We start from the raw sequence: 26,731 nt of genomic DNA, 5'->3' as shown, positions 1-26,731 counted from the left end.
AATTTTAAAAATGTAACGTCTCATAACTGAACACAGTTCTTCTCTGGGCAACTGAATTTTCCTGTATCTTACATGAAGTGCTATAAAAATGGGACTCTAAGCCATGCCTTCTCAATCTGCTTCTCCTAAACCCCTCTAAATGGAAATTCTGAGCCACCTCTGTTTCAATCATCATAATAACATGGGATTTAGGTTTAGTTGAATCCATTTTGTCTCTCTTTTCTTTTAGAAAGCATCACAGCCAGTGTCTACATGATGTGGCTTCCAAACACTCAAGGACTGTCCACCTTACAAGTCTGCAACGGAGAAGGCAGGAATGGAGCAAACACCACTGCTTCCATTCTGTCCTTAATCACGCTGTAGACATGTGTCCCCACTGCAGAGAGTGAACTGCACCAAAGAGGAAAGTTCTCAGGGCCCCCAAACCACCTTGTCTCTCACGCGGGGGAGCCGGCAGAATCATGGCGTTTTATAGCTGCTGTGGGATCCTCTTGGCTCTTGCTTGGCACACCTCTGCCTACGGGCCTGACCAGCGGGCCCAGAAGAAAGGGGACATTATCCTCGGGGGGCTCTTTCCTATTCATTTTGGAGTAGCAGCCAAAGATCAAGATCTAAAATCAAGACCCGAGTCTGTGGAATGTATCAGGTAAGAGAAGGAGCTAAAATTCTTGGAGTTGTCTTCTCTTCTGAGTGGTTGGAGAAGAGCCGCATCAAACCCAAAAGGATTCAGACTTGATTCTCTCTTTTCAAAAATGGCAATTGATAATCATACTGAAGCTTATTTCCCCCTCCCAATTTTTTTTCTAAAGAATTTTTTCCAAACATAAAATGTCAAGGGAATTGAGTAGAAAAACCCATGGCCTGTTAAAACATCTGCCTGGTCATTTGGTGACCAAGTCATCATTGTTACCTGGCAGCAGCATTGCTTAATGGAAGACTAAGTACCTAGAAGGAAATTGAGGTCTTGCAAACCTGAGTAGTAACATCCCCCACTGGCCTTGCATGTCCAGTGGTCAGTAACACCTGAGTGCTAGCTGCCTCCCTTCTTTTTCCAGGAATTTAGAGTTGAAAGAAACCTCAGTATTTAGCATGACCCAGGCACCTTCAAAATTCAGTCCATAGCATTTTGGAGCTGCACCCATTAGAAAGTCTTTCTCTCATAGGAATCTGAACCCCACACCCTCCCCAGCCCCCTAACACAGAATACACCATACTTTCTCGGTGAACTCTCTCTGCAGCCATTTGAAGACAGCTAGTATGTCTCATTAAATCTTTCCTTCTCCAGGCCAAATAGTCTTGGTTTTCTCATCAATTCCTCCATGACATGCTTTTCAGACCCCTCACTGTCCTGGTTGTCCTCCATCCAATGCTCCCTAATTCATCACGACCCTTTGACTATATGGCATCCAGGACTAAGCACAACTCTTTCAAACGGAATCTGATTTCTGCAGAGTACAGTGGGACTGTGTATCACCTCCCCTAATCTAGACCTCAGAGACCATCACTGAACTCCAAGTCTCAATCCGTCTTCTCAGAGAGACACAACTTCCAGAAGGGATCCAGCACTTTTCCTTGATCTTCCTGATAGCTGGAAAATGAAAATGAAAACTAGGACTATTCGTACAAAACTGGATTTCTGTTCATGCTCTAATGAGAGCTAATAAATTAGATAACATTTTCATATTTTATTAGGAATGCAGAAAAACTAAGTGCAGAATTTCACTGATACTGGTTTTATCATTCACATAACCCATGTGGACAAATACTGTCTCTGTTGTACTCCGCTGGACAGATTTGTGTCTGTGCCACGTGTATACAAACCTAAGATCAAGCAAGAAGCTTGCCCTGCAATTATACATATATTTTTAATTACATTAAAGAAAGACAGTAAAATCAGTTTAGCAGCATGATGTTTAACATAAAAAAAATTCTGTAATATTTCTTAATAACTTTGCAGATTTAAAACAAATAATTAAATAAATGAAGGAAACATAAAGAAAATGAAGGGAAGATGTTACATTGAAAGTTAGACCAGGAACTTCGGGAACCTGAACAATACAATGGAGTATAAGAGATAGTATTTTTCACCTCCTGTCACTGAGTTCAAGCAATGAAACCCACAATATGAAGAGAGAATCTGCCGAATTGTTATGTTCTTTCCTTTGGACCCAGAAACACTAATTCAGCACAATTTATTGAGCCCTCACTCTGAGCCAAGTGCTGGGGGAGTGAAAACTATGTCATTGCCCCTATTTCTCTTATTAACTTACTTGATTTTTATTTAAAACAATATCCTTCTTTGAAAAGCAATGCATGTTCATTTTTTTTAAAATACAAAGTATAAATAAGCCCAAAGCACACAATTTTTAAATAATCATTTCACCACCAGAATGTGTACCCCAAAGTAACCACTGTTCATGTATAGCCTTCATATATTTGTTGTTTGTTTGTTTATTAATGAAATGAGATCATCCATCACCTTTTCCCCTTTGATCTCCAGGAATGTCACAGTCTAAATTTGTTACTCTGCAACTCTGAGGTTATTTTTAGGCACCCACATATTAATAGCCTAATCTATTTATATTTTCCCTGGTCCTCTTTCTTTTTAAATATATATATTTTATTAAAGTACCTCACATCAACTACTTCGAATTTTTTCTAGAGGAGGCAGATACAAATTATTCAATGAATTACAAATAAGAGTCTTTCATATTATTGCTCCCTGACTCTGTGTGAGGCACCATGCTGTGTATTTTGCATAATTATCTCATATCATCATTTTCACAGCTACCCTACAAGCCAAGGGTTATCTCTGTTTTACAGAATGGACTTTGTAAAGAGAACCCACAAAACCAAAAAGTGACAGAGCCAGGATTCAAACCCAGCTTTGCCCAGTTCTTGCTCTAAAGTAGTTGACCAGCAAGCCTCCCATTTTCTTCCACTTCTTCTTTCTTCCAGGTATAATTTCCGTGGGTTTCGCTGGCTACAAGCTATGATATTTGCCATAGAGGAGATAAACAGCAGCCCGGCCCTGCTTCCCAACATGACTCTGGGATACAGGATATTCGACACTTGCAACACCGTTTCTAAGGCCTTGGAGGCCACCCTGAGTTTTGTTGCCCAGAACAAAATCGATTCTTTGAACCTTGATGAGTTCTGCAACTGCTCAGAGCACATCCCCTCTACTATTGCTGTGGTGGGAGCAACTGGCTCGGGTATCTCCACGGCGGTGGCAAACCTGCTGGGGCTCTTCTACATTCCCCAGGTACCCGCGCCTTCTTAGATGGGGTACTGGGAGCAGAGTCAGGACAAGCAGACTTGGAGGGTGCCGGGCCCAGTGCCCATGCAGTTTGCTATTTTCCTACCTCTGGTGCAAAAGACCTTTTATTTAGTCAGTGTGCTGGATCATGACCATTTGGGATTTCTGAGACCCCCAATATCAACAATTTCAACAATCCCTTCACTAGCCTTCCAAAATTCTTTTAAACATAACTTGTATAAAACTTGGTCTTTTTAAAAAAAAAAAACATTGTTATTTATTTCCCAGTCCTTTCCTTTAGTAAATGGCCTTTCTTCTGCTTTTCTAAAAGGAATGAGACCATACGATGTAAATCCCATCTTTTGAACCCAAAATATCTGTCCCTACTTCCATTCCCTTTAAAGTTTCTGCTTCTCTACTGTCTGGTTGAACATTTAGCTCAGAGGGAAACAGCATGTTTTCTCACAAAACAGGGACTTACTCATTGTCTTGCACATTCCAGAAATGGAGAATATTCTATTTCATTTGACAAATATTTATAGAGTGTATATAAATAAGCATTCACAACCCTGGAGGAACTCAGCCTAGGTGGGGAGATGGTTTGCATTTTCAAACACTACTGTTTTCAAATAATACTGTTTCAAAAACAGTTCACTGAAACAAGTGCTTTAATAAACATTTATTCAAAGTTGCATTTTTTCACCAAAAAAAGGACAGCAAACTCTAACTGCCATTTTATAACCTGATTTTTTTCCCCTTAACACTATATAGCAAACCTTTTTCCAGTTTAATATTTATAGATTTATGACATCATTTTATAATAGTGAAAAATTGGAAACAACCTAAAATGTCCGTGGATGGGCAAATCAGCTCAATTGTGATGCATCCCTTATGTCGAGTTTTAAATTAAATTATAAATCACACTTTAAATTTATTTTTTCAATGTTTAACATATAAAATTAATGAGAGTACCTTTGATAAATTTACATTTCTCTATTGGGAGGGCTCCATTTCCTTGGTGATAGCCATTATCCCTTTAAATATGTATGATAACAGAAAGTCTGTCATCATTTACCGAATCTTCACTTCAGGGAATTAAAGGTGTTTTCCCTTGGGGAAGCCCTGGCTTTGTAACTTTTGTGCCACAGTGACCTGGCAAAGCCCATATCAGTAAATGCGTTGGGCATATTTACATTTGGCATATTGTTCAGTATTATTTTAGATACACAGTTAAAGTAAGTTGTTGTTACCCAACGGCCAACAGCCATAAGATGTAATTCCCATCAAGTAAAGAAAGACTATGAAGGGAAGGTTTTAATGCTTTGTGTTTTGGATGAAAGATAAAGTTAATTTGAATTTTGTTTATAAAATTACTGAGAAGACCCTAATGATCATCAGTCAAACCAATATAAGTTTATCTACAGCAGTGGTTCTCTGCCATGGCTGCATGTTAGAATCACTTGGGGAGCTTTAAGAATACTGATGTCTGGGTCCCACCACCCCTCAAAGATGGAGGTTTAACTGAGCTGAGATGAGGAGTTATAACACTTCCAAGGCAGTTCTGATGTGCAGCAGGGCTGGAAATCACTGCTCTGCAGGGTTAGGTCAGGGACCCAGTGCTATTTCTTATGTCAGCCACGCCACCAAGTGGATGGAACAAGCAGACCAGCTAGAACAAATTGTGGTTAGCACGGTTTTCTGAATCATTCATGAGAGTCTCCCCTCTTACGATATAAAGAAGTTTTGTGTGTTTTTAAGGGTTTTTTGCGGGGGAGAGGAGATGCAAAGTGGCATTTACCTCACTTTGTAGTTTTCTTTTTAAAAAATGGACAAACATTAGAAATATATTCCTGAAGAACATATCCATGAGGGATATTTTTGTTTGTAATTTCTATCCCTTTAAACCCCTTTTTGGCCCATTTTTCAAAAGAAAATCAAGCAGCAAGCAATAATGGATGGATTTACAAAATCGTAGGTTTTGCATTTGCAAAAACCTGATTTAAAGCCTATTGTTTGAGTCTGCAAACTTCCATGGTAGCGCAAGAGTGGCTTATTCTGATAAAAGAAAAAAATTATCCATTTCAGATTGTAACTTCTAAAATCAAAGCTTTTGTCAGAAAAATCATACTTTTCCTTTAGCACAGTTGGCTTGGTTTTTTCACAGACCCATGCCTTTTATGTTTTAATGTAGGAACTATTCATTAACAAGAAGGAACATATTGGAAAACTTCATTTAAAAACATTGAACATAGAAAACTAATTGTTTCAAATAGCAAGAAATATTTAAAAGGCATTTCCCCAAATTTCTTTAACTTGTTTTCTTACGTTAAAATCTCTCTAGAAAACTAGAGAACATGAGAGATTAAACACTACTTCATTTCCTAGATTCTATTAAGTGTACTTAATAGAATTCTATTAAGTATACCTCTACTAAGTACAAAAATGTTTTGTTTTTTAGAAGAAATGGTCCAGTAACTTGGAACTTCCTAACTGGTGAGCCACAGGGACACACAAAAGGCTGCAAATGGGCCAAAGCCTGCCCAAAGATACTGCTCCCCTCAAGCTCTGGGATGGCAAAGGTGGGCCTGGGTGGCCAGAGCACTCCCCACCACGTTTCATCAGCCTCCTCCACTGACCCCGTGTTCTGTGTTTCCATAACATGGGGGAAAAGTTGGGAAGCTTTACACTGGCAAATGCTTTACATGGTATTTGGCTACTTCTTCAGGCAGTGATCTCTTACCATCAAAGGCAAGGCTTTCTTCTGGTGGTCCACACCCATGCTCAGATACAGAAGTGGCTATGTCTTAGAGAATGGGAACATATCAAGGCAGCTTCCCCAGGGTTCCTTTTCAGCCCCTCTAAGGTTTTGGAGACCCACATCAAAAGCCTGCCAAATGGGCTCAGGCATCATCTGCAACTGCACAAAAGAAAGAGCTCAGAGCCAAGTGCAGTGGCTCACTTCTGTAGTCCTAGCTACTTGGGAGGCTGAGGTGAGAGGATGAAATGAGGCCAGGAATTCAGAAAGAACTCCTTAAAGAGAACTCTCTTAAAAAGAAAAAAAGAAAAAAGGAAAAGACTCCGGCTGGTGGTTGAACCACTGAAAAGTCAGGAGTGGAAAGGATGTTTTTCCGATGATATTTAACGATATACATCATTGTTATTGTGGTGCAGGGAAATTGAACCTAATGAGCCTAAATGGCTAATTGAGCCTAAAAGATAAACAGTTCTCAAAAATGACTGCAATTGAGGTTTTGAGCTTACTTTTATCTACAGTACTGGGAGTGGGGGAGAGTAGGAGAGGGAAGATGGGAAGAGGGAAATTAGGCAGAATAGGAAAAAGGAACTCCCTGGGACTCCTCTGAATAACCTTAAGTTTATAATCTTTAGAGAACCTGAATCCTTCCAGAGGTGGGTTATGGCCAAAGTGTTCATCACAATAAAGGGAAGTTAAACTGTTCAGATCAGAAATCAGGCCCAACAGACTGAAGATGTGTACATGGATAATTATAACCAATGAGGCAGCACAGGGGAAGTTAGAAGAAATATGAAACAGTGCACAAAGACTCTTCTTGAAAGGATAAGTACATCCCTCTGTTGCTGGGTTGCTTTTATGGCCATTTTTGAAGGTAGCATTGTGAAGAATCACCATTGGGAATGAAGGTGCTCCCCCACAGACTGACAGGTGCTTGGGCATACTGGAAGGGACAGATTCTGGTTGTCCTCACTCCTTCATTCTGTGCACAGTGGACACCATGTTTGATAAATGAGCCTAAGCTATACCCAAACAGCCACCTCCACAATAGCATTGAGGATCACCCAGCACCTCACTCACTCACTCATTCGTTCTGTGTCCCTGGTTCTTTCCAGGTCAGCTACGCCTCCTCCAGCAGACTGCTCAGCAACAAGAATCAGTTCAAGTCCTTCCTCCGTACCATCCCCAATGATGAACACCAGGCCACCGCTATGGCAGACATCATTGAGTATTTCCGCTGGAACTGGGTGGGCACAATCGCAGCTGATGATGACTATGGGCGGCCAGGGATTGAGAAATTCCGAGAGGAAGCTGAGGAGAGGGACATCTGCATTGACTTCAGCGAGCTCATCTCCCAGTACTCTGATGAGGAAGAGATCCAGCAGGTTGTAGAGGTGATCCAGAATTCCACGGCCAAAGTCATTGTTGTTTTCTCCAGCGGCCCAGACCTTGAACCCCTCATCAAGGAGATTGTCCGGCGCAACATCACGGGCAGGATCTGGCTGGCCAGTGAGGCCTGGGCCAGCTCCTCCTTGATCGCCATGCCTGAGTACTTCCATGTGGTTGGAGGCACCATTGGATTTGCTCTGAAGGCCGGGCAGATCCCAGGGTTCCGGGAATTCCTAAAGAAAGTCCATCCCAGGAAGTCTGTCCACAATGGTTTTGCCAAGGAGTTTTGGGAAGAAACCTTTAACTGCCACCTCCAAGAAGGTGCTAAAGGACCTTTACCCTCAGACACCTTCCTGAGAGGTCAGGAAGACAGTGGTGGCAGGTTTAGCAACAGCTCCACTGCCTTCCGACCTCTCTGTACAGGGAATGAGAACATCAGCACTGTCGAGACTCCTTACATGGATTACACACATTTACGGATATCCTACAACGTGTACTTAGCGGTCTACTCCATTGCTCACGCCCTGCAAGATATATATACCTGCCTACCCGGGAGAGGGCTCTTCACCAATGGTTCCTGTGCAGACATCAAGAAGGTTGAGGCTTGGCAGGTACGTCCTTCACGTAGATAGCAGTTTGCTGTACAATAAAGCAGAGTTGGGCTGATCCAGGCAAGAAAAATAGTGGTTACTTGAAAACAGGCAGTTTCTAAAGGAGGCCACTAAATAGAACTTTGGATTCAAATTGCCTTTTTAAACATCGTGAGCAACTGACTTCTACAAAATTTAGTAATTTGATTTGATTATCTATTTAAAGCCTTGACTCAACGGTTCTTTACCAGTGGTTCAGAATACCCAAAGTATGTTCCCTAAAAGTTTTCAAATTGGTGGAACTGAGTATTTTTCTAACATCTAAATTAAAGACATTGTTCCCTTGTGAGTAACAAGTATTTGTTGGGTGCCTATTACATTCCATACACTAAGGGGCATAAAACCAGTGTTCTTATGTTCAGCCACCACTTTTGCCATTATATTATTCACAGCCTGTGCTGAGCCACCGGCAGGCCAACTAAGCACAAGCTTAGGACACAAGCAAATCAAAGGCACAGAAAAAAAAACTCTTCTTAAAAGGATTTGATATTGAATGGCTTAAAAAGAAGCACTGAAGTTGTTATCTTAGGAAAAAATCAGAACTTCAGTGGAGTTCCTACGCTCATTTTATAGTTTAGTCTTGTTTCATATTTTTTAATTACACACAGGAAAGACATCATACTCTTTTTCATTTGTAGATTCATATCCTACAAAGCTGTTCATATCTTGCACATGTGCCTTGTTTTTCAATCAGACCATATTTTACACTCCTTTTGTATTTTCCTCAGTTCCAAACTGACCTATCAGACAGAGTACATGATAGTGGGAGGGAAGTCCCTGAATTTGAATTGAATGACCCAGCCCTTCAACTCCCCCATTTCCTAGCTGTGTGATCTTAGGCAAACCACTGTTCTAAGTCGCAGTGTCTTCATCTGTAAGATGGACCTAATGTCTAGTCTACTTTCCACCCAATGTTCTTTTGACAATTAAATGAGATGACATATGTGAAAGAAATTTATAAACTTTCAAGCTATAAATAGATATGTAATTATTATAGTAGGATTTCAGTTCACATCTAATTAATTAATTAGGCAAAAAATGATCCCTAGAGCAGCTTTGTGTACAGAACCCAACCACCATAGACCCTTTAGGAAAGATACTAAGAGGCAAAGAGTGTATACAACTTATGTCAGTCATTGCAGAGATCCTCATGAGAGGGAGGAGTGACTGTCTAGGCTGGGAGAGAGAGCCAGGACTTGCAAGTTCTCAGCCCTTCTGGTATGGAAAAATCTCACTCAACTATGATTGTTGGATAAAATTTCTAACCTCTACGGGTGCTCAAAGCTTCTTTTCTCACACTGAACTTCCACCCTGGCAAAGATAGAAGAGCTCTCTAATGAGGATCAAAGACTTCAAAGACTTCAGAAGCCATGATGCTAAGGTGTGAGGTTTTAAGTAGGAGGAATAAAGGTACAATCTTTATGTGGTAAACACTATTGTTTTTCCTCTCTTCCCTTCCATGTCCCCTGCAAAGAGGACCCCAGCTCTTGAAAAGCCTGCAAGACCAGGGTGGGTCTGAAGGGAAAAGAGGCTTTCAGTGGGAAACTTGGCAGTTCTACTCTTTAATGACTTCTCTCCCATACATGGAAGTAAGATCCAGATGGTCAGTACCAGAGCTCAGGCCTGTGAGAAGAAAGCTATGCACGCATTTGGCTATAGTCATGATTGGGACTTTTAGTTGTATAATAGAAAACCCAAAGCAAATTGGCATAAACAAAAAGAAAGGAAATTTAGTGGTTCATGTTACTGAAAATCTCAGACATATTCCGGGTACAGCTAAATATGTTCATCTCTATCTCTTTGTTCTTTATTCCCCAGGCAGAGTTAGTGGTTTTCATCTTCTGAAGTAGCATCAAGCTCAAAAAAAATCCTTGCTTCTGGGATCTCCTTACTTCCCATAATTTCCTGTAAAAGTCCCAGAAATCATGTGTATTGACCAGTCCTAAGTCATGGATCCATCCTTGATGCTAGGAGTCCACCCAAGCTACATAGACCAAGAATAAGGGGAGAGTATATCCCCATGGGAAATCAGGATGCTAGTCCCAAAAGAAGGAGGAAACAGAAGCAAAGCAGCCAAAAATTTAAAATGCCCACTACACAGACAGCTCACCTGTCCCTAGTCCAGGTAAAAATATGTCCTCCTGATGCAATTCATGCAGGAGAGGGCACCTTAGGAAATGGGATCAGACTCTAGGGAGGAAGAGTGTGTAAATGTTGGCCAGAACGTCCTGCGTGCTTGCTATAGGTCTCCTTTGAGCCTTACGAATCCAAGCTGTCGGGAGGGCATTCCAGAATTTAAGATCTTTGGCATGTCTCTATCAAGAAGTGAACCAGCAATTATTCACTGTCATTCCACCTGTATGGAAACCTGTCCCTATACAATCTAATCCAAGTATCTCAGCCTGGAACTTCACGCCTGCCTTCTCTCAATCCTTCCATTGCAAGCCAACCTCCCACAAATCACTTATTAGTTCTTGGCACTGCACCAGCAGAAGGGCCATCAGTTTTTGTCTTTACTACCACTGTCTACCAAGAACTTTTAAATCTTTTTCAAAATTCACTTTCTCCTGGAAGTCTCTTCAAATCATATTTCCACAAACATTCATTTTCTGATCATTCTTTCTTCCTCATTTTTGCTGTTTAAGTTTCCACAGTTTTTCAACTGGCTGAAATAGATTCTTATTAGTTAAACTTCTGGTTAAATAAGGGTCAATCACAATTTTTTTTTTTTTGGATCTTTTTTCCACCAAAAATATATCAGTCAACTCATATGCCTTAAAAGTAGCCCTAGTAGGTAATTTATGAGCACACAACCCACAATTGCCTCCTGACCTCCATGGAGACCCCAAGCCCTCCTCACACTCCTCCTCACACCCCTCCTCAGCTCTCTCTTCACTGTAGTCCTCTGCTGTACTCTAAGCTTCCTAAGAGCAGGAACCATGCCTGTGTTGTTCAGAATGTGTCCAGAATTCCCAACACCAGAATATTCGTAGAATGAATGAGCAAATGAGTTGATTTGACACTACCTAGAGTCCTTTGCAGGGAACTGTTTGACCCAACAACCCATTCCTGGGTCAATCACTGTGGCCAAGGTATTCTAGGCTCTGATTGGACAAGCTTGGGTCACGTGCCCACCATAGAGTTTGAACAGAACATCAGGTAACTAAGTACTGAATCACCTTCCTTCTTCTCTCAGGATGACTGTACACAAGGCATGCTTCCTGCTTCTCTCCCCCTCACACCAACCACTCACAGACATGCCCAGTGACAGAACTGTGGTGATGACAGAAGTCACATGGAGTTGATCTTTCCAGGAATTGCTGGTACTCTTAGAGTTGGGGAAGGGGAAGATAAATTAGGGTGAGAGACAGAGAAGATGGAGGGTAGATAATAAAATATGGCTAAGGCCAGAGAAGGGAATGGGGCCTGGACCTTCCTTACACTCTTAGCACAGGAAGTGGGCAAGAAGCAAGACGCTCATTATCTGTGTGAACTCTCCCTCACTGTCTGTGTGAGAGCTGGAAGGCCTTGACCACAGTGGGAGATTTCTGGTCTTTGGCTTAATTCAGTTGATGCTTAGAGTGTGGCAAGAGGTGATTCCCATTTATGCTTGTAATGAGCAACACTTTGACTTGAAAATCCTTTAAGGGAAACACCCTAAAAGGCCACAAGATGGGAATATTATTGCATAAAAGAATATGTGACCTTCTAAATGTGTTCTTGTCCTATGTATTTGCCCCTCCTTTAGATCTGTCTTTCTCAGTGTTTAGTTTTCTTTGTGAGCCTGTTAGTCTTTTTGTGTCTGTATATTATTTTCTATGTTTTGGTCTTTCTACCAGCTTTTTCTTGTTTCTCTTCCCCTTCATTTATTCTTTCTTTTTCCCCATATTACTCCCCAAATAAAATAATGTGGAAGCATGTTATATTGAATTATAATCTCAAGTAAAATTTTATATTTTCTTCTTTAATGGAACTATCAGTTCCTTCTTTTAAAATTCTAAGAGAAGAAGAGTGTTCTCTCTGGGGAAAATATCTAAATTATTTTTTAACTTACGTCGACATTGTTTTTTTTTTTTTTGAGACAGAGTCTCACTTTGTTGCCCAGGCTAGAGTGAGTGCCGTGGCGTCAGCCTAGCTCACAGCAACCTCAAACTCCTGGGCTTAAGCGATCCTACTGCCTCAGCCTCCCAAGTAGCTGGGACTACAGGCATGCCCCACCATGCCCGGCTAATTTTTTCTATATATATTTTTAGTTGTCCAGATAATTTATTTCTATTTTTAGTAAAGACGCCCGGCCGACATTGTTTTTTATGGGTCATTGATTATCAACTTAAAGGTTCCTGGCCAGGCTACGCGTGGTGGCTCACGCCTGTAATCCTAGCAATTAGGGAGGCCAAGGCAGGAGGAGCATGTGAGACCAGGAGTTCAAAACCAGCCTGGCCACATAGTGAGACCCCCGTCTCTACAAAATATTAATATAGACCGGGCGCGATGGTTCACGCCTGTAATCCTAGCACTCTGGGAGGCCGAGGTGGGTGGATCGCTCGAGGTCAGGAGTTCGAGACCAGCGTGAGCAAGAATGAGACCCCCGTCTCTACTAAAAACAGAAAGAAATTATCTGGTCAACTAAAAATACATATAGAAAAAATTAGCTGGGCATGGTGCCGCATGCCTGTAGTCCCAGCTACTCGGGAGGCTGAGGCAGGAGGATCGCTTGAGCCCAGGAGTTTGAGGTTGCTGTGAGCTAGGCTGACGCCACGACACTCACTGTAGCCCGGGCAACAGAGCAAGACTCTGTCTCAAAAAAATAAATAAATAAATATTAATATAAAAAAATTAGCCAGGTATGGTGGCAGGCACATGCCTATGGTCCCAGCTACTGGGAAGGTTGAGGCAGGAGGATCACCTGAGCCTAGGCATTCAAGTTTGCAGTAAATTATGATCGAGCCACTGTACACCAGCCTGGACAACAGAGCAAGACCCTGTCTCAAAAAAAAAAAACTGAAAAGATTCCCTATCATTGATTGCTCTTAAGGGTGAGAAATATCATGCTCACTGAAAGAATACAGACTAAAAATAAAGAGTACATGCTGTATGATTCCATTTATGTGATATTCTGTCTCTGGTGACAGAATGCAGATCAATGGTGGCCGAAGGCTGTGAGCAGAGTGGGGGGTGACTTGGAGGGGCACCAAGGCACCTTTCAGGGTTCAGGCAGTGGTGGTTACATGGGCATATACATTTGTCAAAACTCAGAACTGTACACTTAAAATGGGTGCACTTTATCTATGTAAAGCACTCACCAGACATAGTATGTACAGCCACTGAAATCCAGGCTCTCTACAAACCACTGGGGATACATAAAGAAATAAAACAGTGCCTTCTTTAGAGGGCTTTGGCCTAATAAAGTGTGAGTATAAAATTTCTAGCCACAGAGATTCCAGGATGCTTCCTTTTCTGGATAAGATGTCTGTATTGCTACCTCTTCCCTTCTGCTCATCCTTTATCTCCCTGCCGCATCTGAAGCTAGATTTGCTATGTCTCCTTAGTCAACTCTCTCCACTAGGCATCCTACAGATTCCCTGCCTGCTGCTGAATGTCAGCTCCACTGGTGAAGTCATATTTGGATTTTTAAAGTCCTTTCTATACCTTCTTTTTTTGTAACAGCTTTTTTGAGATATAATTCACACACCATACAACTCACTCATTTAAAGTGTGCAATTCAGTTTAAATATACTGAAGTGGATTTTAGCATAGTCACAGTTGTGCAGCCATAACTACAATCAGTTTTAGAACATTTTCACCACATCAGAAAGAAATCCCTTACCCTTTGACTGTCACTCCCGAGGCCTCCCAACCCCTCATCCCCGGACAACCAATAATATACTTTCTGTCTCTATACATTTGGACATTCCATATAAATGGAATTATAAAAATGTGATATTTTGTGACTGGCTTCATCCACTTAGCATAATATTTTCAAGGTTCAGCTGTGTTGTAGCATGTATCAGTACTTCATTCCTTTTTATGGCCAAATAGTAGTATCCCATTGTATGGGTATACCACATTTTATTCATCTATTTATCCAATTGATGAACATTTGGGTTGTTTCCACTTTGGGTTATTATGAATAATGTTGCTCTGAACATTTGTATATAAGTTTTTTGTGTGGGCATACATTTTCCTTTCTCTTGGGTATGTTATATACATGAGTGGAATTGTTGGGTCAAATGGGAACTCTATGTTTAACTTTTAGAGGAACTGCCAGACTTGTTTCCCAAGTGACTGTACCATTTCACATCTCCGGCAGCGGTATATGGAGGACTCTGAGTTCTCTATGTTCCTATCAACACTTTTCATTATCTGATCCATACCATTTTGCTATGAAATCTAGCCTCTCTTTGCCTTGGCTCGTCCTCACTTATCTACTGCATTTCCCCTTGTTCTCTGTCACATACACGATTTTTGAGAAATTGGTCTCTTTGCTGCCCCTACAATACAGTGTGTTTATTCCTGACATTCTGTCTTTGCCAATGCTGCTCCCACTGTCTTTAACGCATCTCTTTCCCTCTGCCTTTGCCAGCCCAACTCTCTACCATGCTTCAAGCCTGCATTGACTATTTTGACCCTTTTAGTCTCTATTTCTTCTGAATTTGTCTGTACTTAGAGTTGATACCCCATAAATTAGCCTTTCACTGTATTTTATCTTGCACTGTTTACTATTTCACTGAATATTTTTATGTCTTATATTTCACCCCCAAATCCAGATGTAAACTCCACGAGGTCTGGATGACCCTGTCTGGTATTTCTGTAGCCCAGTGCAGAACACACAGTGGATATTCTATAAATATTTTCTGGTTGATTGATTCTAATAGTATAAAAATCCAATCTTGTTAGGATTATGGTGGAAATCTCTAGCCCATGCCAACAGCAATGCAGAAGACTTGTAGCCAGGAATGATCTTTGAGTCATTATCCAGTCTGACCAGTGTGAAAAATGACCATGTAATCATGAAAAGATCTTGTCCAGCTTCCCTCCCTGCATCTACTCTGGTGCCTAAAGAGGTGCCACTGCAGAAAACCAGGAGAAAGGGAAAAGGAGAGAAGCCCCTTGTTGCCTGGCATGTAGAGAACCAAGGAACTGAAACCTGAATAGGAGGAAGGAAATTTATGCTAACTACTCATTATTGCTATATATTCATTTTAAAGTATTCTTCAAATAAGAATGATGCTTTTAAAAATATATTTAATGAGGAAATATTACTACTGATTGCTGACAAATATGGACACTCTAATCAATTTCTATTAGAGGCAGGATGGTGTAGCAGAAAGGCCATGTTTAACTCCCCAATCCAGCACTCACTAGCTATGTGACTTTTGCAAGTTTCTTTTTTTTTTTTTTTTGAGACAGAGTTTCACTCTGTTGCCCGGGCTACAGTGAGTGCCATGGCATCAGCCTAGCTCACAGCAACCTCAAACTCCTGGACTCAAGCAATCCTTCTGCCTCAGCCTCCTGAGTAGCTTGGACAACAGGCATGCGCCACCATGCCCAGCTAATGTTTTCTATATATATCTTTAGCTGTCCATATAATTTCTTTCTATTTTTAGTAGAGACAGGGTCTCGCTCTTGCTCAGGCTGGTCTCGAACTCCTGAGCTCAAATAATCCACCCACCTCGGCTTCCCAGAGTGCTAGGATTACAGGTGTGAGCCACCGCGCCTGGCCCTGCAAGTTTCTTGACCTCTCTATGCCTCAGTTTCATCATCTATAAAGTGAAGACAATAATAGTTCTTATCCATAGAGTTGCTGTGAGGATTACATGAGGTAGCGTGTGTCAGGTGTTAGAACAGTGCCTACCTACCACATAGGAAGTACAAATAAGAGGTAGTTTCCTACCTCTCCACTCTTTTCAACTCCTTTTATACATTAGAGCAAAGATAGAGTTAGCATGGAATGTGGAAAGGAGACTGGGAACTGTATGATTAGAATAAAACATTTGCACTGACAAGTCATGGTCGGTCGGTGAAATCAAAGTATGAAGGGCTGTGGTAGCTACCTAGAGAGGTTTGAGGCCTGTTTCATCCGAGCCATGGGAGGTCCCCAGCAGGAAGTGGGGGAGGCACATTATGGCATGAAGGAGGTGGCTTGGCCACGTCGTAAAGGTCCCAGGGTGGGTGGGAGGAATGAGGCTCCAAATGCTGCAGGAGGGAGCAGCGTTAAAGAGCAGAGGGGCCGTGTGTTCCTCTGAGGGAAGGAAGGGTGTGTCGAGACAGGGATGTGTCAGAGTAGAGACAAAAGGACATACACCACTCTGAGTAGCAGGAGGTCAGGTCATCCCAAGAGCAAGGAGGGAAAGGAAAAAGAGGTGGAGGTAAAAGACAGGAGCACATGTGGGACACCTCCTCTCCACAGACTGCTTTAAGGACTCAGCAAAAGTGAAGGCAAAAATAAGATTGAAGACCATTGGGGAAAGCGGGAAGGCTTGGGAGAACTTGGGCGGCACAAATCCTTAGTAGGATTCATTCTCCATCTTTTTTAGAATGGCTCAGCAGCTCTGGTTGCAGAACCAGGTAGTAGGGAGTGAGAGGTTCCCTCCCACCCCATAGGCCTGGGCCAGGAGTCAAGCCTGCCAGGGAGGAGGTTAGGTGACACACCAGGGTGCTGTGCCTGTGAGCACACATGCCCTGCCCAGACTCTGCTCCCAAACACATCTCAGAGCTGCTTATGAGCAAACTCAGGTGACTCCTCTTCTCTATTTAATCTTTCTTACCATAAGTGTTCATTTAAAAATAAAGTTAATGTGGATATAAATTGTGAAGAAGTGGTATCATCTCTGGAGTGGAGGGAACATGAGAGGTGCTCCCAGGGTGCTGGCTAGGTCAGTCTGTCACACACATCAGATTAATGTGAATGACGGGTGCTGGGCTGCGTCTCAGAAAGGCCTAGTAAGGCCATCCATTAGATAGACTTGGCCCAAACTTTGCCCCATTGTCAGATTAGATGTTTTTTAGGGCCATAAAAATGGTAAAAGAAGCGGAGCCCAATGGCTCACGCCTATAATCCTAGCACTCTGGGAGGCCAAGGTGGGTGGATGGCTCGAGGTCAGGAGTTTGAGACCAGCCTGAGCAAGAGCGACCCCATCTCTACAAAAAATAGAAAAATTAGCGGGGCATCATGGCACACACCTGTAGTCCCACCTACTTGGGAGGCTGAGGCAGGAGGATCCTTGAGCCCAGGAGTTTGAGGCCACAGTGAGCTATAATGACACCACTGTACTCTAGCTGGGGTGACAGAGCAAGACTCTGTCTCAAAAAAATGATAAAAGAGAGAGGTGCCTCTAAATGTACTCCTGGGACCACCAAACCACAGAACAAAGAGACATCCAGACTAGAGCTTGGAGAGACCCTGCAGCCTCTCTGGCCCAGCCCTCTCATTACACAGTGAGGAAATGGGCTCAGAGCATGAGCGTGACAAAGACTCGTGAGGTGCAGTGGAAGTGAGTGCCCCTGTCTTACTCTCACTTGGTGCCTCAGTGGGGCAGGGCAGGTCCCACATGAGCTGCTGAGTGCCCACTACCTCCTCTAGGCCAACGTCAGGGCCACAGCAGGAAGCAGAGCCCAGAGCCCATCAACATTGCAATAGAGCATAATAGTTAAGAGTGCAGGTTTGTGACCCTGAACAAGACATTTGTTTTCTCTGCCTCAGTTTCCACATCAATAAAATGAGGGTAATCATACTATTTGTTCTGAGGGTTGGATTAAATAGTGAATATAAAGTACTTAGGATCATGCCTCAAAGTTAGTGAAAATGACTAGTATCTAAAATTTTTAAATGACTAGTATATGTTAGTAATTATTATGATTTGTGTGTGTGTGTGTGTGTGTGTGTGTGTGTGTGTGCGCGCGCGCGCACGCAAAGGCTTTGTGACCCATAAAACCTGTAAAAATTCAAGGATTCGCCATGACTGTGACAACAGTGATGGCCAGGCCTCCACCCACAGCCTCATTTCTTTCTTCTTTCCATCCCACTCTGTGATTTTTGGCAGCAAGTCACTTCCACAAGAACAGAACCGCAGGGAAAGAAGGTGGGGAGAGGTAGAGCACTTGGCCATCCCTCCTCTCCTCCCCCCGTGCCCATCTCAGAAGACCCCAGGAATGGGTTCTGGCTTACAAGCCCTGCCCTTCCTGAGATGCCACAAGGTGAAGGTGCACCTGTAGCTTTCACCTGGCCAGTGGCCAGGTGAGATGTATCCTCTTTCCCTTTCCCACTTTCAAGACAGTGTTTCCTACCCACTTACAATTTGAGCAGTAAGTAAAGCCCATGGCTTACCAGGGCTACATGCAAGTACCTCGGTGTAAATTAGAAAGAGATGCCTCTTCCTCAAGTCACCTTTATCCCACTTTGTTGGAACAAGATAGTTTACTGTCCACATAACCAGTTATATGTGGCAGCCCTGTGGCTTTTACTCATTCATCTCTGTTCCTCTTTAGGTCCTGAAGCACCTACGGCACCTAAATTTTACCAACAATATGGGAGAGCAGGTGACTTTTGATGAGTGTGGTGACCTGGTGGGGAACTATTCCATCATCAACTGGCACCTCTCCCCAGAGGACGGCTCCATTGTGTTTAAGGAAGTCGGGTATTACAACGTCTACGCAAAGAAGGGAGAAAGACTCTTCATCAACGAGGAGAAAATCCTGTGGAGTGGGTTCTCCAGGGAGGTACGTGCCGTCCCTCAGAACCCCAGATGCCTCCACCATGGGCAGGAGGCTGTGCTGGACTTTGGGAGGGCCTTTGGCTTCACGAGTAGACTTCCAAAATCAGTGGATGTGCACTTCAGGAAAAGACATGATGTGCTGAAATTATGACCATTCTATGATGGATGTGTCCTAGAATTAGTACCCCGCTGAGGACCCAGATCCTCTGTAGGAACACACTCTGGACTGGGCACCCTCTTTAACTTTCCTAGGAGCCTGTATTAGACCCACCACATTTCCCTTTCCATTTGCCTTTTTATTATCACCTTTGAGCATCTTGGACTACTTTTCATAACATGGCCAAAGATTCAACTTCATCTTTTTACCAAATGCTTCTTAGGTTGATGGGTTTCTAATGAGATGCTACAATATGTAGGATGGGTTATCCATGCGAGTGTCTCTTATACATAGTGACCTCATACACAGCGTCCAAGTCTTTATTAGCTTCTACTTCAGAGAGTGGATTCTCAATGACAAACATGTCATGACCTTTTCCAGATGGAGATTTTGAGGTTCCAGAGGTTATACTCCTCTGTCCACTAATTATACCCTTATCTAAATCATTACACATGTCAACTGCCTGGAGTCTAAATTGATCAGCTATCCTATCACCCATTCATCCCTGTTGGATCATCCACGTTATCTTTCATCCTCATTAATGCACATCTTTATCTCTAGTCAGTGCATGTTTCATTTCCTTTCCTGCATGGAAACTATTTTCTGAACAGCTCTCTATAATCCTATTGTCCTCTACCAGACTACATTCATCATGGGCTTAAATATTGGCAAATGAGTAACATGGAATTCTCATAAATTCAGTTCCTTATGTTCCTGGGGTAGTTAACAGAGTTACAAATTAAATAGAATTTTTCCATAGAAATACTACCTCCAACCTAGCACACAGTTGGCATTCAACAAATCTTAGGGTCTAGTCTACTGTTTTCTTTATTTTTTTGTAGAAATGACCACAAGAATACCATCTACATTTAACTATAAATTACATATTAATAACTCCTCTACATATACCAAAAAGTTGTTATTAAGATCAAATGAGATCAAGAATATAAAAGCATATTATAAACTGAATTATACTACATAACTGCATAGTGTTACTAATATACCATTATATCTTAACTGATGTTCTCAGTTTACTTACAAATGCAGCACTTTAGAGCTAGATGGGTCTTTAAAGATCCTTGTATCCAACCCTCCAATTTGAAGTTAATGACACTGAGGTCTAGGGACTTCCCAGGCCAGACAGATGGACAGTGTAAAAGCTGAGACTAGACTCCCAGGGCCCTAACTCCGACCTCAGTGCTCCATCCTTTACTGCTGATAATTCTTTCCTTGTTTTGCTACAACTAATACAAAGTCAAAGAGATATATTAATTAGGAGCTTGGAATTCAGATGAGCTTCCTTGGCCAGAATTGCATAAGCATCTTTAATGAAGTTGTTGGGGAGACTTGGAGATATTTGACGGCTTTTTACAAAATAGATCTTCCTGGTGGCTGCCTTAGCCCACTCCCATGATGATAGGATTTCTCTTTAGCTGATGAATGCTGAAGGATGCAGTAAGAGAACTCAGAGAGTGACATTCTCCTAAGCCTTGACTGGTTTAAAACAGAATTTGGTACAGTGAGACATGCAGACTTTGTAGACTGACCTGGGTGTGAATCTCAGCTCTCCATCCGGGTCATTGTGTGCCCTTGAGCCTGTTCTTTAACCATTATGAAGACGAGAACAAGAGGCATGGCAGAGACTGCCAAAGGCCCCCAATATTTGTACTCTCCTTTTTCCTTAATAATAGAACTCTATTTTAGCTGGACACGTGACCAGCCAGAATAAAGATGATATTTCCCAGCCTCCTTTTCTGCTAAGTATGGCCCTATGACTAAATCCTGAAGAATGGGTTGTAAATGGCAGTGTTGTGTGATGGTTTCTGGGAATCTTCTTTAAGAAAGTGCATGCAAGTGTACTTTGCCCTCTTCTTCATCTCTTCCTCTATCGTGCTTCCTGGAAACCAGATGCCACCATCAAGGACTGTGAGGCAAAGACCAAACATGTTAGAACCACAAGGTAGAAAGAGTCTAGATATCCAACACTGTGGAGTGCTGTATCATGATGGGCCATATCCCTAGCCATTTAGATGAGAGAGAAATACTTTTCAGTCTTGTTGGAATCATTCTTATACTGAGATTTTTGGCACTCACAACCTGACAGAAACCGATAAGGAAAGCTACTAAGCTCATTTTATGAGGCTAATATAATCTTGATACCAAGAACAGAACAGTACAAGCAAAGATCATTATAGACCAATGTTGTTTATACACATAAATGTTCAAACCCTAAATAAAATATCAGCAAACCTAGACCAGCAACGTATAAAATATATAATACATCATGACCCAGTAGAGTTAGCAGCGAATCTACAGGAATGTCATGATAGCCAAACAGGACAAAGTTCATAAATGTAGCTTATCACATTAACAGAATAAAAGATAAAAATTCTACTACAATGTCAATATATACAGAGAAAGTATTCAGTGACATTCAATACCCTTTCAGATTAAAAACAAAATTTCATAAACCTAGGAGTAGATGGGATCCTCACTTTACTGTACCTTGGTAAAGGATACAGCAACCATTCTTTGATAGAGAAAATTTAGAAACATTCCTAGTGTGGATTTGGGAAAAACAGGGTCCATCACTTTCACTCCATGAGTGAATGGGTCGATACCTCAAGAAAGATTGCAAGAATGTCTCTGAGGATGCCTTGTCACCATAGTTGAACATGCTAATATGAATTGTCCTTCACTCTTCCCTTCCCATCCTTCCCCTTCTAAGTTCACGAGAGTCTTAGCAATCATCAGGTCCAATACTGCCATTCCACTCCTACGCCTCTTTCATAAGAAGATAATGTCAATCATCTTCTGTTCAAGTTTTTAAACTCTTTTGTCAAGCTTATTTCTTTTCTTCTAGAAGCAATGACAATTATTTTTATTGCTCTCCATGTTTTTAACTTTATATCTTATAAAGTAGGTAGGTACAGGGCAGACTTATTAAAGAAAACTTGTGGATATAGTGTGAGCCATACTATGTATTAAGTATTATTCAAAGCTTTGTAACTAGGATTACAAAGATGAGTGAGAATTGCTCCCCACCTTTAAGAAACATATATGCTGTTCCAAGATAGACTTCATTCTTATGACATATTCATTGTCTCTGAAACATATGGACTGTTAGGTGGTAAGTAACTAATAAATTTTTAGAGTAAATACTCAATTTCCTGGCATGATCAAAGAATGAGATAGAAGCAGGACTTCTGAAACAATGGAACAATGATAAAATTGGAGAGAACTGTGGATCACGGCCATTTAAGGACCTGGAAATCAACCAAAAGCAAATAACAAAAGGCAAAACTTTTTTTTTCCTAGAAAACTAATGAAACTGATAAGAACAGTGGCAGCCTGGTATTTTAGCCTGGAGCTTCTCTCCAATTATTTCTAATAATTTAGTAGTTCTTTTGGGTTTTATGTACAGCAATCATACCTTCTGCAAGTAATAACAGTTTTATTTAGTTCTTTCTGATATTTATGCCTTTATTTTTCTTGTGTTATTCCACTAGCTGGGACCGCCAGGGCAATGTTAACTATCGGTGATGATGGGCATTCTTGTTTTAAAGGAAATGCTTTTAATATTTTCCCATATAGAATGATGTTCACTGTAAGGTTCTTTTTTTATGTTGCTCTCTTTCAAGCTAAAGATATTTCTTCCTACTCCTTTTTCACTACGTTTTTACCACTAGTTTGTGTTAAATTTTATCAACATTTTTTCTTCACCTATTGATGATCACAGGATTTCTTTCCATCAATTTGTTGATGCAGTGAATGATACTTAAAGATTTTCTAATATTAAACTTCTCTGCACTCCTGGCATAAACCCAATATGGTCATGGTGTATTTTCCTTCTCTTATTCTTTGAGTTTGTTTGCTAGTTGTTTTAGTATTTTTCATCTGTTTTCAAGTAGTAGAAAGTAGTGGTGTTCTTCCCAGATCATCACAGAATCCCATGGATATGTGTGTACATGTGTATGTGTGCATATGTACACACTCACCCATAGGTATCTGTCCCTTTCACAGATAACAGAACCAAGGACCTCTGGACCTCCCCTTCCTGGAATGGGCCCAGAGTTTGCCACACTGGTCCTTGTGCCCAAGCTCCTCTCCCTTGCATGTGTCAAAGGAGCTATAGGACTGGCCCCTGACGCCATGGCTGCAGCCACTCACCTTTGTGTTCCCTGTCCTCCAGGTTCCCTTCTCCAACTGCAGCCGAGACTGCCTCGCAGGGACCAGGAAAGGGATAATTGAGGGGGAGCCCACCTGCTGCTTTGAGTGTGTGGAGTGTCCTGATGGAGAGTACAGTGATGAGACAGGTAAAGTGACAGCTCCTCTTGGGCACTGTGCACAGCTCAGTCCACTTCAGGGGTCTGGGGTCCGTGAAGCCCACAGAAGGGCTGGGCTGAGATGATGTTTAGCACAGTTCCTCATTACCAGGGTATATCTGAGCATTGCACCATGTTGGACATGGAGAGGGAACAGAAAAGCAATGTTAGATGTCATTTTAATACCATAAAAGCTAACAAACACACTCACTACACACCTTCCTCTTATTCTGATACTGCTTGCAATATTGTTTTCCTTTTCTTAGAGCCCAGTGGCCCTGAGTGGACAAAGTGCTGTCTGCTTCAAGCTTCAGAGTTAATAGGCCACGATAGATTTTGCACTGGGTTCCTGGCACTTACTGAATTTGCTGTCTTACTTGTGTTTTTCCTGTGCCTCATGTTCTTCCAAAGTGAGAATAATTATTAAGCCTATCTTACAGAGTTTTGAAAGTTAAATTAACATTGGTAATGCACATGGTAAGTTCTAGACAAATAGTTATTAAAACTTTGGCATATTGGAAGCACTCTGTAAATACTAACTATAATTGTTATTATTGTTACTTCATCCTCACCACAATAACAGGGTTATTGCTGCTTCCATTTTAAAAATGAGGAAACTGAGGCTCAGAGATATTAAGCAGCCTTACTAATCACATGACCAGGATCCCATCCAGATCTCTAACTGCAAAACTCATGCTCCTTTCACTGCTCCGAACTGCACACTGCCTGGCACATGCAGAGACTTAGCAAACGTGGTCATTGAATGAGTCTGCAGCTTCCCTCACTGAAAAGCCATGGATGTGGAGTGAAGAAAGCACAGGTCATATGCATGGGATACTCTGCTTTGATCTAAAGGCAGCACCATTGGTGTGCAGGGAAGCCACCTGTCCAGCAAGGTTGCTCATTCTCTGCTATAAACCATCAGTAGGTAGTGTTATAGGAAACAAGTGCCCCCCACTTGTGTGCAAAGGAAAAACAAACAGTAGAACCATCAAAGGTATATGAAATTAGATATGTTATTAAATATATATATATATATATATATATATATATATATATATATATATATATATATATATATATATTGTTTTGAGACAGAGTCTCACTCTCTTGCCTGGGCTAGAGTGCTGTGGTGTCAGCCTAGCTCACAGCAACCGCAAACTCCTGGGCTCAAGCGATCCTCTTGCCTCAGCCTCCCAGGTAGCTGGGACTACAGGCATGTACTGCCATGCTCGGCCAATTTTTTTCTATATATTTTTAGTTGTCCGGCTAATTTCTTTCTATTTTTAGTAGAGACGGGGTCTCGCTCTTGCTCAGGCTGGTCTCGAACTCCTGAGCTCAAACAATCCGCCCGTCTCGGCCTCCGAGAGTGCTAGGATTACAGGCATGAGCCACCGCGCCCGGCCTAAATACATTTTTGATATATTGAAAAATATATTCAATATATTTTTGATAGTGTAAAAATTTCATCAATAAAGAAAATATAAAGTGACCAGATCCAATAACCTATGCACCCCCACCACCACATGAACGCTCACAAATTTTAGTCTGTGCCACACAGTAACTAACTCTTCTGGGGACATTTTACAGACGCCAGTGCCTGTGACAAGTGCCCAGATGACTTCTGGTCCAATGAGAACCACACTTCCTGCATTGCCAAGGAGATTGAGTTTCTGTCGTGGACAGAGCCCTTTGGGATCGCACTCACCCTCTTCGCGGTGCTGGGCATTTTGCTGACAGCCTTCGTGCTGGGTGTGTTCATCAAGTTCCGCAACACGCCCATCGTCAAGGCCACCAACCGCGAGCTCTCCTACCTCCTCCTCTTCTCCCTGCTCTGCTGCTTCTCCAGCTCCCTGTTCTTCATTGGTGAGCCCCAGGACTGGACGTGCCGCCTGCGCCAGCCGGCCTTTGGCATCAGCTTCGTGCTCTGCATCTCGTGCATCCTGGTGAAAACCAACCGCGTCCTCCTAGTCTTTGAGGCCAAGATCCCCACCAGCTTCCACCGCAAGTGGTGGGGGCTCAACCTGCAGTTCCTGCTGGTCTTCCTCTGCACCTTCATGCAGATCGTCATCTGCGTGATCTGGCTCTACACCGCGCCCCCCTCCAGCTACCGCAACCACGAGCTGGAGGATGAGATCATCTTCATCACGTGCCACGAGGGCTCGCTCATGGCCCTGGGCTTCCTGATCGGCTACACCTGCCTGCTGGCTGCCATCTGCTTCTTCTTCGCCTTCAAGTCCCGGAAGCTGCCGGAGAACTTCAACGAAGCCAAGTTCATCACCTTCAGCATGCTCATCTTCTTCATCGTCTGGATCTCCTTCATCCCAGCCTACGCCAGCACCTACGGCAAGTTCGTCTCCGCCGTGGAGGTGATCGCCATCCTGGCGGCCAGCTTTGGCTTGCTGGCCTGCATCTTCTTCAACAAGATCTACATCATTCTCTTCAAGCCGTCCCGGAACACCATCGAGGAGGTGCGCTGCAGCACCGCGGCCCACGCCTTCAAGGTGGCGGCCCGCGCCACGCTGCGCCGCAGCAACGTGTCCCGCAAGCGGTCCAGCAGCCTCGGGGGCTCCACGGGATCCACCCCCTCCTCGTCCATCAGCAGCAAGAGCAACAGCGAGGACCCCTTCCCGCAGCCCGAGAGGCAGAAGCGGCAGCAGCCGCCCGCCCTGACCCAGCCAGAGCAGCAGCAGCAGCAGCCCTTGACCCTACAGCCGCAGCCGCAGCCGCAGCCCAGATGCAAGCAGAAGGTCATCTTCGGCAGCGGCACGGTCACCTTCTCGCTGAGCTTCGACGAGCCGCAGAAGAACGCCACGGCTCACAGGAATTCTACGCCCCAGAACTCCCTGGAGGCCCAGAAGGGCGGCGACCCACTGGGCAGACACCAGGCGCTGCTCCCTCTGCAGTGCGGGGAGACAGACTCCGAGCTGACCGTCCCGGACACAGGCCTGCAAGGGCCTGGCGGTGGGGACCACCCGCCAGAGACGGAGGACCCTGAGGAGATGTCCCCAGCACTCGTAGTGCCCAATTCACGGAGCTTCGTCATCAGCGGCGGAGGCAGCACTGTCACAGAAAACGTACTGCATTTGTAAAACGGAAGAAGGCCAGTCCAGGGAGAACAGAGAGGTTTCTTGGGCTCATGGGGAAGTAGAGTCTCCCCGACTCCTTTCCTCTGAGGAAATGGGGATAACGGATACATCAAATGCCCTGAACTTAGTTGCCCTGTCTTAAGTGACAGTGAATTGACTAATGTTCCTTTTAAAATTAAAAAAAGAAGAGCCATGTGTTTCTGTGGTGGTATTTGTTTTCTGTGGTCGTACTTGTCAAAGCATTGAGATTCGCTGTTCACCCACATCCAACGTCTCTTATCTGTTCTCTGCCACCCAGCAGCTCAGAGATGAAATCACAGCTTTAAGATACCCACCTACTCCCTCCTTCCTTTTTCTTTTTAATATTGAAATGCCCTGAAAATGTGGACAGCCTG

At 42.9% G+C, this 26,731-nt stretch overlaps 1 protein-coding gene across 1 annotated transcript; it reads left to right on the top strand.

The window, feature by feature from the left end:
* The first annotated feature begins 277 nt into the window (after positions 1-277).
* CASR (calcium sensing receptor) lies at positions 278-26,520 on the top strand. The gene is made up of 6 exons (XM_045556928.1): positions 278-646; positions 2,959-3,265; positions 7,127-8,011; positions 18,539-18,769; positions 23,115-23,238; positions 24,838-26,520. The coding sequence occupies exons 1-6, from the start codon at positions 462-464 to the stop codon at positions 26,337-26,339; spliced, it is 3,234 nt and encodes a 1,077-aa protein (XP_045412884.1). The 5' UTR covers positions 278-461; the 3' UTR covers positions 26,340-26,520.
* The last annotated feature ends 211 nt before the right edge of the window (positions 26,521-26,731 follow it).

Source organism: Lemur catta, chromosome 1 (genome assembly GCF_020740605.2).
Source record: "Lemur catta isolate mLemCat1 chromosome 1, mLemCat1.pri, whole genome shotgun sequence".
NCBI classification, from domain to species: Eukaryota; Metazoa; Chordata; class Mammalia; order Primates; family Lemuridae; genus Lemur; species Lemur catta.
This window is presented reverse-complemented; position numbering and strand designations above follow the sequence as displayed.